Source organism: Dama dama, chromosome 1 (genome assembly GCF_033118175.1).
Source record: "Dama dama isolate Ldn47 chromosome 1, ASM3311817v1, whole genome shotgun sequence".
NCBI classification, from domain to species: domain Eukaryota; kingdom Metazoa; phylum Chordata; class Mammalia; order Artiodactyla; family Cervidae; genus Dama; species Dama dama.
The window spans coordinates 60,146,936-60,163,629 of record NC_083681.1 but is presented as its reverse complement, the minus strand read 5'-3'; the positions used below and the strand labels follow the sequence as shown (position 1 = coordinate 60,163,629).

General features: G+C 41.1%; 1 protein-coding gene across 1 annotated transcript in view; it reads left to right on the top strand.

The window, feature by feature from the left end:
* The window catches only part of MPPED2 (metallophosphoesterase domain containing 2), a 203,448-nt gene that overhangs the window by 50,195 nt on the left and 136,559 nt on the right, over positions 1–16,694 (top strand). Inside the window, exon 3 of the mRNA XM_061140172.1 lies at positions 5,307–5,488. Within this exon, the coding sequence (XP_060996155.1) occupies positions 5,307–5,488 (182 nt within the window). The remainder of the gene's footprint in view (positions 1–5,306; positions 5,489–16,694) is intronic.

The window sequence follows — 16,694 nt, the reverse complement described above, 5'->3', positions numbered from 1 at the left end:
TCTCTCTAGTTGCAGCACTAGAGTGGGCTCAGTGATTCTGGCCTGTGGGCCTAATTGTCCCGTGGTGTGTGGGACCTTATCTTCCTGATCTGGGATAGAACCCTGGTGTGTCCCTTGCCTTGAAAGATGGAATCTTAACCACTGGATCACCAGGGAAGTCCCAAGAAATGAATGTTTTTATTGACTGTGGATTATGTGTCCAGCGCTCTGCTGGCTGTTGTGTGTGTAATCAGCCTTAATTGAACAAAGTTGTGTGCTAGCTGTTATTGTCTCCTTGTAATGGAAGGAGACATGGAGGTCAGAAAAACTTAACTACTGCTACGAATAGTAGTAAAAATATTACTACTGAGTTAAAACAAAACCTGACTTTGACAGTCTGCTGTGTGTCAGGCACTGTTCTATGTGCTTTGAGTTATTCTTTGTCATCCTCATGGTGACCCTATGAGTTAGAAACTATTTTTATATTCATTTTATTGGTAAGGAAACCAAGACAGGAATCAAGCACATTGCTCGGTGTCACACTTAATAAAAGTGAAGTGAGATTCATAGCCAGATAGTCTGGCTTTATAGCTAAACATGACCCCCCACACACACCCCACCTTACATCATTCAGTATCTTTAATTTCGGAGCATGTGCTGCGTGTCAGATCCAGTACTTGACAATTTATTTCCTTATAGTGATAGAGTAGATTAGGCAGTGAAAAAGCTGGCTTAAAACTCAACATTCAGAAAACGAAGATCATGGCATCTGATCCCATCACTTCAAGGCAAATAGATGGAGAAACAGTGGAAACAGTGACAGACTTTATTTTCTTGGGCTCCAAAATCACTGCATATGGTGACAGCAGTCATGAAATTAAAAGACGCTTGCTCCTTGGAAGAAAAGCTATGACAAACCTAGACAGCATATTAAAAAGCAGAGATATTACTTTGCCAGCAAACAGCCACATAGTCGAAGCCATGGTTTTTCCAGTAGTCATGTATGGATGTGAGAACTGGACCCATAATGAAGGCTGAGTGCTGAAGAATTGATGCCTTGGAACTGTTGGTGTTGGAAAAGACTTTTGAGAGTCCCTTGGACAGCAAGGAGATCAAACTAGTCAATCCTAAAGGAAATCAACCCTGAATATTTATTGGAAGGACTGATGCTGGAGCTGAAGTTCCAGTCCTTTGGCCACCTGATGTGAAGAGCTGACTCACTGGAAAAGACCCTAATGCTGGGAAAGATAGAAGGCAAGAGGAGAAGGGGATGACAGAGGATGAGATGGTTGGATGGCATCACTGACTCAATGGACATGAGTTTGAGCAAACTCTGGGAGATGGTGATGGACAGGGAAGTCTGACATGATGCTGTCCATGGGGTTGCAAAGAGTCAGACATGATTGAGTGACTAAACAAAAACAGCAGAGATTAGGCAGTGTTATTCCCATTTTATAGATGAGAAAATCGAGATGAAAAGAGTGGAATATCTTACCCAAAATGAGTAACTCAGCCAGACTGTTACTCAGTCTTCAGGCTTCTGGCCAAATCACTTTGGACCATGCTCAGCTTTCTTAGAGTTTCTGGATCGGAAACTTTCTAGCAAGTAGAGCAAGTAACCAGAATTGGCTGCCCTGGTGGAGAGGAGGGGACTCAGGGGCGGGGCTTGCCTTCTCTGGAAAACTTGGAGAGAAAATTTATGTAAGCTAGCCAGGAAACAGATAGAGGAGGCTCAAGCTTCATATAAAGCACTGAACCGGATGCCCCCTAAGGTTTTGTCCAGCTCTGGGATTTTGTGATGCAGTGTTTTCTTCTCATCTTCCCATGTCATCTTGTTTTCCCCTGGGTGTACTCAGATGTACGTGCAAATCTCACTCTGCTGTTTGAATCTGGCTCTGGGGGTTAGATTGCCTTGGTAAGAGACTCACTTGCTAGGATGTTTGACATGATGCCCTAGGGGAAATGTTAGGTCATGTGAGAAGTCAGCAGCATAAACAGTAAGCAGTAAGGTTGTTAACTAAGAGGGAACAGGCAGTGGGAGGGTCTTCCCACAATATGAACAGGTAGATCTTCTGATAGCTGTCAGGGTCTCCCTTAAACACGCTTCTACAGGAAAATGTTTGACTGTCTTGCCTTTTCAAAGTGTTTACCACATGCTCAATTTGGAAATGGTCGTTTCCCTAGGGTTGTCTCAACTTTAATTATATCTGCTGCAACTTGCCTACTCTACTAGGGAGCCTTATTTTCAACTCTGAATGTCTCTGGGTGGAAATGCCTTCTTTCCTGTAACCCCTAGGTGATACTTGTCCTGTTATCCTGCAGTGTGTCTCTGACAGGCTATGCTGTCTTATGTTCTTGTACTTTGATGGATAGCAAAGGACATCAGCGCCTCTGGGTCAGGGGGTGTATGTAAATTATGTTTTTGCATGTTTATAACCCATCCACACCCCAGGCTTTGGGCTTCCACAGTCCTCTTCCTTGAATCAGTCCTCCATATCTTTCCCAGTATCTACTAATTGTTTCTCTTGGATGACATCAAGTTGGTGGTGGTGATGGATACACCTTCTCAGTCATCCTGTGTCCCTCTGATTCATCATTTTATTTCAGCTCAAAGCTGAGAGGACTCATTTTTCTCTCTTCTTCCTGTCTCTTCTATTTTTTTTTTTATTTCTTGGCCTTTATTTCCCCGTTAATTCTGTTGGACCTTTGAGTGTTTCTCTGGAGGAGGAGGGAAGGTGGGGAAGGACTTGAAACCACTCAGAAATTGACTGATGTTTTAATAGTCATGGAAAATGATTGTCCAGCACAGAGCTAAGAAACCCAACATGTACTGAGCGGTGATTCGCTTCTGTAAACGGAGTAGGTTCCTAGCACAGGGGCCTGTTCACAGGGAAGGATGTTTATCTGTGCTCCTTTCTGTTTTATAAACTGAAAATGATGACTCTGATGTCTCTCTGATAAATTCGTGTAGACTCTTAAAGCTGGCATCCCCAACCTCTGGAATCGGATGTCTGATGATCTGAGGTAGAGCCGATGAAATAATAATAGAAATACAGTGCACACTAAATTAATGTGCTTGAATCATCCCCATACCATCCCTACTCCCCCTCCGCCAGTTGATGGAAAAATGGTCTTCCATGCACCTTGTCCCTAGTGCCAAAAAAGGTTGGGGACCGCCTTAAAGGATTTTGATGCAATAGTTGTGCCCATAGCTTAGCTGAGTTACAGAAGGGAAGAAATGGGACTGTGTCTGTACTTGACCATTAGGATGAGAACAGAACTGGAAAATAAAGATATATAAATAATGAAATTTATGTATACTTTTCAAGTCCAGTGGTTGATGAATTTTCTTGCAGACATTGGTGGTTTCAGCATAGATGTACACAGCCCCTTTCTAGCAAGCATCTTAACTTTGGGTGTAGGAATAGAATATTGTCACTTCCAGAGGGTGACACACTCTGCTATGGAAGGAAACAGTCCTTCATTGTCTGGGAAAACTACTTTTAGAAAACAGGCAATGTCAACTGATACAATTTAGAACCACTGAGACAGTATAATAGAGTCTCAGTAATGGAAAGGAAGACAAACATTTTAATATATATTAAAAAAATCAACAGTGGATACTATCAGAAGGGTTTCTAGGTCGCCCATGAGATCTCAGTGGATTAGTGAATTTTCTTCATGATGACAGCATTGTTACTTTCTAACCTTTACAGGAAAAATCAGGTGTGTGTGTATATATATATATATTGTTTGTTTGTTTTTGCAGAAGTTAAACTTTCTTTTTGGGTTTTCAGTGAGCCCCACTGTGTTCACCAGTTCACAGCCCCTGCATCCTTTTTGTCTTTTTCCAGTTCTCCTTTCTTCTTCCTTACTTCTTCTCTGACAAAGGTAAAATAAAATTAAAAGACTAACCATTAAGGAAATGCGGTACTTGGCAGGTTGCATATTGACTGCCTTTGTGCCCCTCACAAACATTGCCATTGTGAAAACAGATTGTTTCTTTTTACAAAAGTGGGGAAAAGAACGAAAAATTAAACAAAGCCTTTGGAGGCAACTGGTACAGAGAATCTTGTGTTGAGCTTTCCCTGTGTTCTCTGCTGCATGTTAATGACCCAGGGTGGGGCGGTGAAATGAAATATTGTTCCTTATTTAACATTTTACGCTCTCATCTCCACATCGCATATTTGCTTCTCTTGTGACCTTCTCTTTGCTTTGATAGCTGCTTCTTTTCACCCATAATCCAACATAAGTGTACATTCCTACAGAGAAATTACAGGAAGCTGTCAGTGTAGAGTTAATATAGTTAAAGCATCCTTAACTCTGCTATAAACCCTTTAAATAATTAAAACTGTATGCTTGAAGAGTCAGATTTGCATTGCTTTACCAAGTTTATTTAGCACACTTTGTTACACTCAATTAAATGAGAGTGTTCTGTTTCATTTTCTTTGCTTCGGGTGGATCATTTTGCCTTTTGATTCTTATGCCTGAGTGTAATTTCACAGTGCTTAGGTCTCTAAAACTACATATATTAATGCATATGTAGATCTGTACACACCCATTAAACGACTTACTATATTTGTACTGAATAGACTCTTTGCCCAAGGCATGTGAGCATTCCAAGTAACCTAGGGTGTAACTGGGGCCGCAGGTGGTGGTAGAGAAGCAGCTGGGCAAAGTTCTTGGAACATCAGTGTTTTATTTAAAAGTCCTTTTACTTTGGCATCACCTTCCCTCTGCACAGTTTGATATGTGAATCTCTGCTTGAAAATGTGATAGAGGTATTGAATGGTTCTAGAAAGGAAATTACATAGAAGTACTTACCATCTACTATGTCTCTTAACATTTCAGTTGGCAAAGCATGTGTAGAATGTTCTCCGTAAATTAGTTCTTTGCTAAAGTTGTGCATGTTTAAGGAGGAATAAATTAGTTATCCATTTCCTAATGAGTAGTGGGATCAATTGGAGCATGAAGAGAGAGAAGATAATATCATTTTGCTTCCCCAGTTGGGGTTCAATATCCCTAAACTTCACCATTAATCACTCTCTCAGTTGCCTGGGTTACTTCTGACTCTACGTGTAAGATAGTCTGGCTTTTTAATTTTCCTACCAGGTAAGTAAGACTTTTTGAATTTGCCCAGTGGGTTTGGAGACGGGTGATGCAGTCTCTTTTACACCCCAAAGAGTTCCTCGTTATAGTGGGCCCGTCTGTCTTTGCATCGGTTTGTCTGGGTGCGTTCACGGATAACAGTCAATATGTATGTGCAATGACAATTACGAGGGTTCTAATATATTTAACTGTTATGGGATCTGTTATGTCTACTTCAGGGTCGACCCCATCCCATATGACACTCCAAAACCAGCGGGCCACACGCGGTTTGTCTGCATCTCAGACACACACTCCAGAACAGATGGTATCCAGATGCCTTATGGGGACATCCTTCTCCACACAGGCGATTTCACCGAGCTGGGACTGCCCTCAGAGGTTAAGAAGTTTAATGACTGGTTAGGTAAGGAATGATTGCGTTCTGGCGCCCCCAATTAACCTTTCCCGTCCGAGTGTCACTCACTGCGTCCTAATTGAATTAGAGCACTTGGAAGCCAGCTCAGCCATTTCTCGTATGATATGCGGTGGTGTCTAGCTTTAATCCAGTTCTGTTAATTAAAGATGAATTTTTAGATATTTAATTTTACTGTGCATCCTTTCAGCGCCTGGCCTCGGCAGCTCTGGGGCAAAGGGATGGAAAGCTTTGAAACCGATCTCATCTCAGTCATTCTGCTTTAACGAGGGCACTCATTGGCACACATGAGACCTGGAATCATATTTTTAATTCATTGGCTCTGCCATTTTTCCCAGATAGTATGAGCAAAGACATACCAGTAAGAGAACATTTCTAAAGAATGAGGAGGATGTCAGAGCCCTTATTTAAAGGAAGGGTCTTAGCACAGGGATGCTTGGGGGGCAACTTTCCCAAGTGAACCAGAAGGGTGTCCTAGATGTCCTACTGTAAAGCCCCAAAAATCTGGACTATGAAATCACCCTACACACTACCGTGAAAAAGGTAATGGCAACTTTGTGGTTATTGTAGGGGCACCCAACGGGTCGGAGTTACTGGAAAAATGCTGACTCCTGGGTCAGGCAGTTGCCAAATATTAGCATTACAAGGGAATCATGGGGTTATTCACAGCAACATTAGATGACAATTCTTTGTAAGAATCCTCTTCAGTGAGGGAAAGAAGTGCCAGCGTTCTGAGATTTTAGAATCTCTAAAGACACTGAGGAATTACACTGAGATTTTAGAATCTCTAAAGACACTGAAGAATTACAGAAAGGGCAGAAATCACTCCGCAAGAATAATGTCATGAATAATGTGTCAGCCAATGAAAATCACTTAGGAGATTTAGGCAGAAACATGAAAATTCATTTTCCATCGAACTAAAGCAAGGCTTGAGAAATTTTTAAATAATTGGTTAAATGATAAGGTGTATGTGTTGATGGAAAACAGTATTCATTAAAAACGGTTAAAATATTTAGAAAATAAACAATAAACTAATAACAACTATTTTGAGTTTTCTTGTGACTTGCACTTTATCCATCTTTTATAGAGTTGACATCAGAATACATAAATGCTCTTTTACTATTGTTTATTTTCATTTGATAGTATTGATAACATATTACATGATTTTGCATAATTTTCATATTTATCCTTTTTGATAGCAGTATGGCATTTGTATTGTTCTGTATTTTTATTTAATAGGACAGCTCTCTCAAAATGAACTTTCAGTTTGGTAACAGTTTTTCCTCTGAAGCTAGCACTGAAATGTGCGTTTTCATGCATATATGTCTTTTTGTTTCCATTGATTTATTTCTTAGGGCAAACTACAGTGTGAGTGAAGTTACTGTGTCAAAGGATATGGAATTATTTACGGTCCTTATTGTTTATTGGCATGTTGCTTCCCAAGGGGATTGTAGCTGTGTCCTGAATATACCAATTTTACCACGATCTTGGATATTAGAGTTTTATATTTTGTACTGTTTCAGTAGGTACTCAGTCATCTCACTTAAAATAGCAAGATATATTAAACATCATTCAGCATAATCCCATTTTTACAAGTGACTCTGATGCAGAGAAGTAAAGTGACCCGTGACAGACTATACTATGGTACAGCTGGGCCTGTAATCCCATTCTTTTCACTCCTCTTTCGCATGTTTGCTTTCCAGTACTATTACCTCTTTCTTTTAACAACTTGTATTTATGAACTATTCACAGACAGAATTATTTGGGGTTGAATTTGACAGTTTCAAGCTGTTCTGTGACAACTGAATCAACACAGAAGTGATCTCGTTGCATTGACAATGTTGATTTGTAAGGAAAGAGTAAGCCTGTGGGAAGAAATACAAGACAGGCTGGATCTTGGTTATAATCTTGTTTAGCCACTGACCTTGGGCAACTGAGTTAACCTCGCTTTTCCCCTTGGTTTCCCTCTGCAGAACGAAGGATTAATACTACCTGTCTTTCTGGTTTGTTGTGCAGATTAATCAGTAAATGATTGCAGCTAGGAAGTTTTTGTGGGCCATTAATAACTGAATGGGGAATGTGGTGAATGAACCATCAACAGATATTTAAAGGGTGAAAACAAGAAGAGGTCAGAGGAATTATTTAGTGGAATGGAAGTAAACACGGGGAGATTTTTTAAAGGAATGTACTTCTTAGATGGAAAAGTGCCACAACCAAGGAAATAAAATAATAAAGAAATAAAATGCTGAGGTCCAGTTGCAAGATCAGTTTCTTCTCATCCATTTCCCTTCTGGTGGCCTGACGCAAGAGAAAGGGGACTCAGAAGAGGATGCAGAATGTGAGGCTAAAGGAATACCCCCCACAGAAGTATAAGGGAAGAGAAGTTGGGAATCCCAGAGGGACAGCCCAGAATAGTTCCGTTACCCTGGCAACCTCAGGGTGCTCCAAGGGTGAGAGTTAGTATATGATTACACGCTACCACTTGGCTCAGTTGGAAACCTCTTACCTGAAAAAAGCTGCCAGGTAGCCTAGCAGAGTAGAGGCAGGGGTCAGATCAGTCTAGGGCTTTAGCCATAATAGGTCATCCAACCCTCACTGGCATGAATCTACATAGACTTGGCCGGCACTTTGAGTCCAGGGAAACTCTCGCTGATTTCCATCTTTTTCCTTGGGTCTAGACTACCCTGATTCTTGGCAGCAACTGATCATCCCCTGGGCTCCTTTACTTTCCCAAAAGGCTATTTCTGCTTCAGACCAGGCACACCTTCTATCTGTCCCAACCTTCAAAAGTTGCTAATGTTATCCCCATTTTACAGATGAAGAATCTGAAGTTCAGTTGCCCAGGATCTTTTAGCGGAAAAGAAACTCAGAGAGTCTAAGACATGCACCCAGGTTCACTCAGTGAGTAAACCTGGTGTTGTTTTCTTTCCATCCAGTGATTTTACCAGTGGGCTTATGGCATCTAGGAAGCTTGCAGACTTGAGCTTGAACTAAAATGTTCCAGCATCTTCATGGAGACTTGAGTTATGCTGTTATTTGAAAAATGTATTTAATCTCACCTTAACCTACCAGTTGCAGCGGCTGAGAATCCCATCACGCGTTCTCTGTTGGTTCAGAGATGTTGGGTCCCTGGTTAATATGTACGTATGCCACCTGGCAGGAGGAACACATAAAGTTATTAATGCAAAGTAATTTATGAGATAAGCAGGCACAGCACAGGCTCATAAGACGATAGGACCCAAACTAGGTACAGCCACAGGTTGGAAAGATAGTGCAGCCTGTAATGAGAAGAGCCTGTGTTGAATTCCTTGCCTTTGTTGCTTAAATTCCTGAGCCTTGATTTTCTCATTTGTAAAATGGGCATGATAATAATACACCCCATGGTTGCTATGAGAATATATTCTGTGATAAAGCTTGTGCCATTCTCAACATGGCTTTTCTGATGGCTCAGCAGTAAAGAATCTGCCTGCAATGCAGGAGACAGTGTGTTTGATCGCTGGGTCGGGAAAATCCCCTGGAGAAGGAAATAGCATCCCACCCCAGTGTTTTTACCTGGAAAATCCTGTGGACTGAAGATCGTGGCAGACTACAGTCCATGAAGTAGCAAAAGAGCTGGACATGACTTAGTGATTAAAACAACAGACAGCAATCTTCCTAACACAGCCCCTGGCCTATAGACAGCTTTCAACGGATAGTGTAGAGGGGGACAGCAGAGCCAGAGGCATAGAATCCATAAGGCAGAAACTGGAAAGGACTGAATCCACCTGCCAGTTTAGGAGACACAGGACACGCAGGTTCGATCCCTGGGTTGGGAAGATCCAGAGGAGGAAATGGCAGCCTGCTTCAGTAGTCTTGCCTGGGAAATCCCAGGGACAGAGGAGCCTGGCGGGCTATAGTCCAAAGGGTTGCAAAGGGTCAGACACAAGTGAGCAACTTAAGCATGCAGAAGGGATTGGCACCTTACTTTTTTTTTAACCTAGAAACTGAGTTTATTAACTTGCATAATGTTCCATAGGTTTAAGAGGAATTTAGAGTGAAGAGGGAGGCTGAAGAAGCACAGAATAAAGGCTGAGGACAGGCCCCCCTCTTAACAGTGACACGTGGGACGAAACGTTGAAACTGTAAGAGGACTTGGAGGTCCCACCTCCTCATTTGATGGAAGGGGAAACTGAGGCCAGAGAGATTATATGAACTACTCAAGGTCACTCAGATAATTAATGGTCTCATTGAAACTGGGACTTGGACCGGGAGAAGGTTGAACTAATATACATTGTCTGTGGGTGGCAGGGGCTAGAAGCTGTACCTTTTCCCCCACCCCCCCATTAACATGTATCATTTTATGCAGTCCCCAAAATAACTTGTGAGATAGCTTCTGTGATTTATGAGGAAGATATTATTAGCTTGTTTATTACCTGGGAGGAAAACTGAGCCTTGGTGAAGTTAACTTACCTAAGATCACACAACTGGGAGGTGACCTGAGAATTTGATTTTCAGTCTGATTTTCAGTCTGTCAGACTCCACTTGCCACATGTGTTCTGTCTTTCTCTAGTCCCAACCTTGAGCTTGGGTTCCCTGCCGGGAGGGGCCATATTCTGGGTAAAATTGTTTTTTTAAATTAACTACCTGTCTAAACATAGGGCTTCCCAGGTGGCTCAGTGGTAAAGAATCCACCTACCAGAGCGGGAGCCACAGGAGACACTGGTTCGATCCCTGGGTCAGGAAGATCCCCTGGAGGAGGAAAGAGCAACCCCCTCCAGTATTCTTGCCTGGGAAATCCCAAGGACAGAGGAGCCTGGCAGGCTATAGTCCAGGGGATCTCTAAACATACACACTCACGCATATGTAGACTCAGAGCCCAGGATGGCTCTATGGCATTTCTCATATATGAGAGTTGTGGGGACAAGGTGCAGATAGGTCTTTCCTAAAGAAATAATTTTTATAGCCCCGTTCATGTGATAGCTCAGATATGCTCCAGGGATGTCATGAATGAATAGGCATTGGTGAGCTGAACTGGGGTCCTAGTCACTCAACTGTGATGGCATTTTCTTTTTCATCTTGGCAAAAATGCATCTCATTTACAGACTGGGCTTAAAAATAAACTTGCCGACTATAGATTAACTGCCAGTTAAGATGTTGTTATTCTTATTGCTAGTAAATTCTGAACCACTGAAATGCCTAAAGACACCTTTTGTGAGGCAGTGGGTTGTGTATGGTCTTCCTTCACTTTGCCCCTATGGTGTTCTGACCTGTGCCACTTTGATGTTCTTTACTGATGCCTCGTGTCCTCTCATCTTTGGAATATTTGTGGTAGCCTTCTTGAATATGCATCTTTGCCCTTGGAGGCTACACAGATGGAGATCTCATCATTTGATTGCACACCCACCTTTGTGTTTCCACCTTCCAGTTGCACCCACACTGACTTTCTTCCCACTCCCCAAATGCACATGCCCTTCCACATGGCTTTCCTGTTGCAAGCCCTGTTTCCATTTTCTGAAATGACCAGGAGGCCTCCTTGCTCCTTTATGATGGGTTCTCTTTTCCTTAACACGGGGTCTGGCCTCTGTGCAGCCCTTCGCACGGCTGTTACGTCATTGTTTCCTTGTCTGTCCCCGCAAGACCACAGAGCATGCCCAGAGAGTGCTCCTTCTGCACCAGTTCTGAGTAGAGCCTGGAACAGTCACTGCACACAGCCGATTCACACTGAGTGAATGAATGAACATAAGGGGCAGGGCTTTTTGTGTGGTTTTTTTTTGCACTTTTGGCTGAAACTTTAAAATTATATTGTACTGTATATAAAGTGCCGTGCCCTTCCGCTTCCTTTTTGTCCTCAAGATACGTATCCAGTTGGTTGCTGTTAGGGATTCAAGGAGACTTTGAGCAGAAATATTTAAAAGGGGTTTATGGTAGTTGTTTTGTTTCCTCAATTAAAATTAGAAAGACAGGGTTCTTGGGTGGTCTGTTCTTTTAGCTAAAAGTTTATATACAATAATCTAGTCACTCAGAATCCGTTTTAACACAGCATCAGTATCATGAACTTACAATTTTGTATTTTCTCCTGCCTCAGTTGTCATTTAATAGTTCAGAGTGCCCATTTCTCCAGGCCTAAAAGGAAGATTGAAGAGGCTCCTAAGGAGACTGTCAAGAAGAAGGTTCTTCGTATTTGTAGGGTCACCGTATTAGGCAGTTATAACTGAGTGTGACTGTGGCGAACATCCCAGATCGCAGACACCAAAATTGATTTCGCCCCCTTCAGAATAGTCGTACGGAGAGACTGTGTCCCTTTTCCAGTGATCTTGCTGTTGGCCTGAAGTTTTGGAGCTGGTCTTTGGGAAAAGCTTTCACAGCCTGGGCTATTTATTTTATTATTATAATACATGTAGTACATGTTCATTCCTGATAACTTAGAAAATAGAGATAAGTGAAACAAGATAACAAAATTACCCATAGCCAGAGATAAGCACTGTTAACATTTTTATAGAATGTTCTCTATTGAATAGACCAGGGTAATTCTATATAGAACGTTTTCTATTGATACATACAAGCACATACACATGTGAGCACTTTTTACCAAATTAGAGATCTTAGAGTAAGACTGTTGTAAGCTGGTTTTCATCTTAGCAATAGTTTATGAACAACTTTCCACATCAATAAATATGGCTAAAATACTTTTTCCCAAAAAAGAATACTTCCAGTATAAATAAGATACACATACATTATAGAAATTAAAGTTTTTGACATGTGCAAGGTAGAAAATATACATTTCTCCATGTAATCCTGTCTCTGGAGTAATTACTATTTGGTGTGTAGCACTTGAGACATTTTTCTTTTTGATTTTGAATATCCTCAGTAGCAGCAAGTCTTTACCCTTTAAGGGTTTTTATTTAAGTAATATTTTGATTCTTTTTCCTTTTCACAATTCGTTGATTTTATTTTAACCATCCTCATCCATGTTCTCTGCTGCTATAATAGTCTGTCCACATCCAGTAACCATTTCTCAGCAGCCCATTTCTGCAGGTACACAGCTCATGGTGCTGAGACGCCTGGCCCTTGCTCTGTAGTTAGTGGCCACACCACTAATTCTTGAAGTGGGTTTCTAGGGTTCTGGGTCCTGGTAGAGCTATTTTCATTTTGTTTCTTATTCATCCTGTGATGATAGCTGAAAGCTGTTCTTCTTGTTCCTTTAGACTTTCATGAAAGGATGACGGTTATTGGAGGGGCTGTTTTCCCCCCAAACTCCCTCTAAGGGCCCTGTTTAATGTCATGTTGTCTTAACCAAGAAGGGCAACAGACTAAACCCAGAAGGACGTGGGTTTAGAGGAAGAGGTTGGGGACAGGATGGAAAGCCAGGCTTCACAAGAAGGAGGACCAGGTGAGAATGGTGTTGGTACCACCAAGGGTGAGCAGGAACCTTGGAGGGAAGGGAGCCGATGGGAAAGAAGAAGAGGAGCATGGCAGGGTCATTTGACCTTGCCACCATCTCTGTTTAAGGAATATTTTGAAAAGTTAATAGAGCTATGCATATTGTCCTGTAACTTAAAAAAAAAAATTACAGCACTGTATTTTTCTGTATGGGAGCTGCTCCTGCTGTTAGTCGCTGAATTTGACTCTTTTGTGACCCTGTGGACAGTAGCCCACCAGGCTCCTCTGTTCATGGGATTCTTCAGGCAAGAATACTGGAGTGAGCTGTCATTTCCTCTTCCAGGGGATCTTCCCAACCCAGAGACTGAATCTGAGTCTTCTGCATTCCAGGCTGATTCTTTACTGCTGAGCCACTAGGGAAGCCCAAGTGTATGGTGCACTCTGGCTCATTTATCCAGATCTTTACCACTGGGCTTTTGAGCAAACTCTGAGACATAGTGAAGAGCAGAGTGCTACAGTCCATGAGGTGGCAAACAGTCAGACAGGACTTAACGACTGAAGAACAACAAAAATTAGTACTGGCCACCTACAATGTTTCCATTTTTTATTATTATCTGCACTGGTGTGATAAATATCTTTCTTGCTCTCTCTTTGCAAACATCCTTAATTTAGAAGATATCGTCCTATAAGTAGAATTGTTGCTTCAAATGATGTGTTTTTTAAAAGGGTTTCATACATATTGTCGAATTTCCCTCTGTAAAGATTGTAATTTCTTTCTAATGCTTTCAGTAGTATTGGGGAGTTTGTGTCACATATTTTTGAATATCCTCAGTGGGAGAAAATTCGCACTCTTTAAGGGCTTTTTAAAAATGACTATAAACTCTTTTAATTGTGAAAGCTTACATACTCATTGTGAGAAAATACAAATAGTTGTACAGAAAAAAAATCAAGGTAACTACTACTAACAGCTGGTGTGCATCCTGTCGTGTGGTGTATAAATGCACGTGTGTGTGCTGATCTGTGGAAAGCTAGTATGCTGTCAGGCGAAGAGCGTGCGTGCCAGATCTAGTCTGCCTGTGTTTAAATCTGCCTGGTTTTAATGTTGCTAATTTTGTGATCTTCAGTTTATTCATCTGTAAAAGGAGATTTATGAATGCTTAGCGTATCTAACTTAAGAGGGCTGCAGAGAGGTTAAATAGGGGACCTGATAACAGGTGTCCAATGTGTACAGGTAGTGAACGGTCAGTAAATATTACCTACTACCCGAGCTACCATGACTCCACCTATCTGTCCTGTTGGTGAATTTCTTTTATTCCTCAGGATGCCGAAACTTCAGGGAGAGTAGCCTTACATTCTCTTGTGCCACAGGGACCTCTGGCAGGTGGCCCATTCTGCTGGTGGAGTATCAACATGGCCTGTCTGGTCCCCCGGAAACCTGGCCCTCTCTCCTTTCCAAGCGCCCCACACCCAGCACACATAGATATCTCCTTGGATTCTAGTTAACTTTTAAACCACAACCTGAAGGGGCCAGGCCTCCCCGTTCCCTGTCCCCCTCCTCAGTCTCCTGTCATCTCCCCCTTGTCTGCCTCCTTGAATCTATCTGATCCACTGGCTCCCCCAGCCCCGTCCGCCAGTATCACCATCTCTTTTTGTGAAAAGTCATTTCTGCCCACTAGCTCCTGTCTTCGGAGCTCCAGCACACTAAGCTTTAACCAGGTTATTGATGGCAGGTTTTAATTTATTTTTTAAACTCTTACACGTAATGATTTCCATGCATGGTTTGCACATTTTAAGGCTTCTGTTTTTTTTCAACAGTACAAAATTCTTAGGAACTGGAATTTGTGAAGTGAGCAAGTTGAAATGTGCCATTTTGAATAAAAAGCAATGATATGACATAATGGCAATGAAATAAATAAGTCATGGGTTTGTAATGAACAGCGTGGTGACTATAGTTAATGATATATATGCTGTAGTGTAAGTATAGGAGAATATATATTATAGTCATATCCTAGTATAGTATTACATATTTGAAAGTTGCTGTAAGAGTAGTTCTTAAAAATTCTCATCACATGGAAAAAATTTGTAATTATGTAGAGTTATGATATCAACTAGACTTACTGAGGTGATCATTTTGCAATGTATACAAATATTGAATATATTATGTCGTACACCTGAAACTGATATATATCAATTACACCTTGATAAAAAATAAGAACAAAATAATGATGTGACATATGGCAGTTGCTTTCTAGTAAAGTGCCTAGGAGTTTCCAAAAGAAAATTTCAGGAATAACTTGAGCAGGGGAGCCTCATTGGAATGTTTATAGTGATGTAATTTTATGACCACTTAATAGTCATCTCTAATAATGAGGTCAGGGTAAGAGGCTTTAAGAAAGGGCAAACAAGATGACTTTTCCCGTGATTTATAGAGGAGAGTGTGTGAGAGAGTTCCTTAGAGCCTAGAATTCCATAATTCTTACTGTTTAGAGTTAATATCGGAGAAGGTTCGTAATCTTTAGTTTGTTCACAAAAACAGTGTCTCACATGCTGATACTCTTGAACTTTTGATTCATAGTTTGGTTTTCCCACTTATCATGCTAGAGTTATAGTGTATTTGATAGTTTCTCTTTCTATTTAAATTTATTCGTAGCTTCTCTTTCTAGGCAATTTATCTAAGTTTTTTCCCTTAATATGAGATTCTAGAATAAAAGTGTCTGCACGTTATCTGTATATTCTCTCAGGTGGATATAGACATCCTGTTTTCCTGTCTGTAATGGTATAGAATGAGTATCTACTTAATCCAAATAACAGTTGATTCATGCTTACTATTTACTTCTCCTGCTTTCTATTGAAGAATCTTTTATCCTCAAGTTAATTACTTCATGATTTAACTCATATGTAAATATGTAAATACGTTTTCCCAATAAAGACAAAATTAACTAACATTCAAGTATAGTTGAGTTTGATATAGAATTAAATAAAGTACTTAAAAAAAACCCCCAAAAACCAAACAGTCGAATATGTTCAAATAAATAAGATTGGGTTTTTTTTCCATTAGAAAGGATCGTCAGTGATCTCAGGATGCAAAGACTGGGTCATTTGTGATCTGTGTGAATCTAATCCTCTGTTATGGCCAGCTATTTTCTTAAATTACATTAATTATACTGCCTCTAATTTATAGGACACATTTCCTCCAAAGGACTCAAAGTACCTTTGAGTATATTAGATCATTAATGCTTATAATGGTCCAGGAAAGTTGGTATGGGCAGACAGTATTTTCCCTGTCTTGCTGATGGATGGGTGGAGATCCAGAAAGTAGAAGGACAGACTGGGGTCATACCATGAGCCAATCCAGGAGCTGAGACAAGAGCTTAAGTCCCTGGACGTTGTCCCCACTCTTTCAAACTTCAGTACTAAAACTTTTTACTTCCTCCTTTGCTGAAATGTCCCCATCGCCTCAAGAGAAATATACGTGGCCAAGACGTATATAACCATTACTTTAACAGCCAGGTAGACACTTGGCTGAAAAGGGGGAATCTTTTCACATTTTTCCATATGAAAATTGTACCACTATTAAAAATAAAGAAATTAAAAATGAGCTCTTCGAAAATAAAAATGCCCTCAACTTTTCCAAATCATCTGGCCCAAGAGGGAAAATTAGAGTCCCTAAATGTTACAGCCCTAAATCCTGGAGCCAGGATCCTTGTATCCCAGGGTGTGAAGGGATTTCCTCCTCCAAAGATTATTTACCTGTGAGCTAAGCGTTGCTCTGGACCCGGTCCTGCTTTGCGGAAGGTGCCGAGAATGCAGACGGGAACGAGAGCAATATTGCTGCATT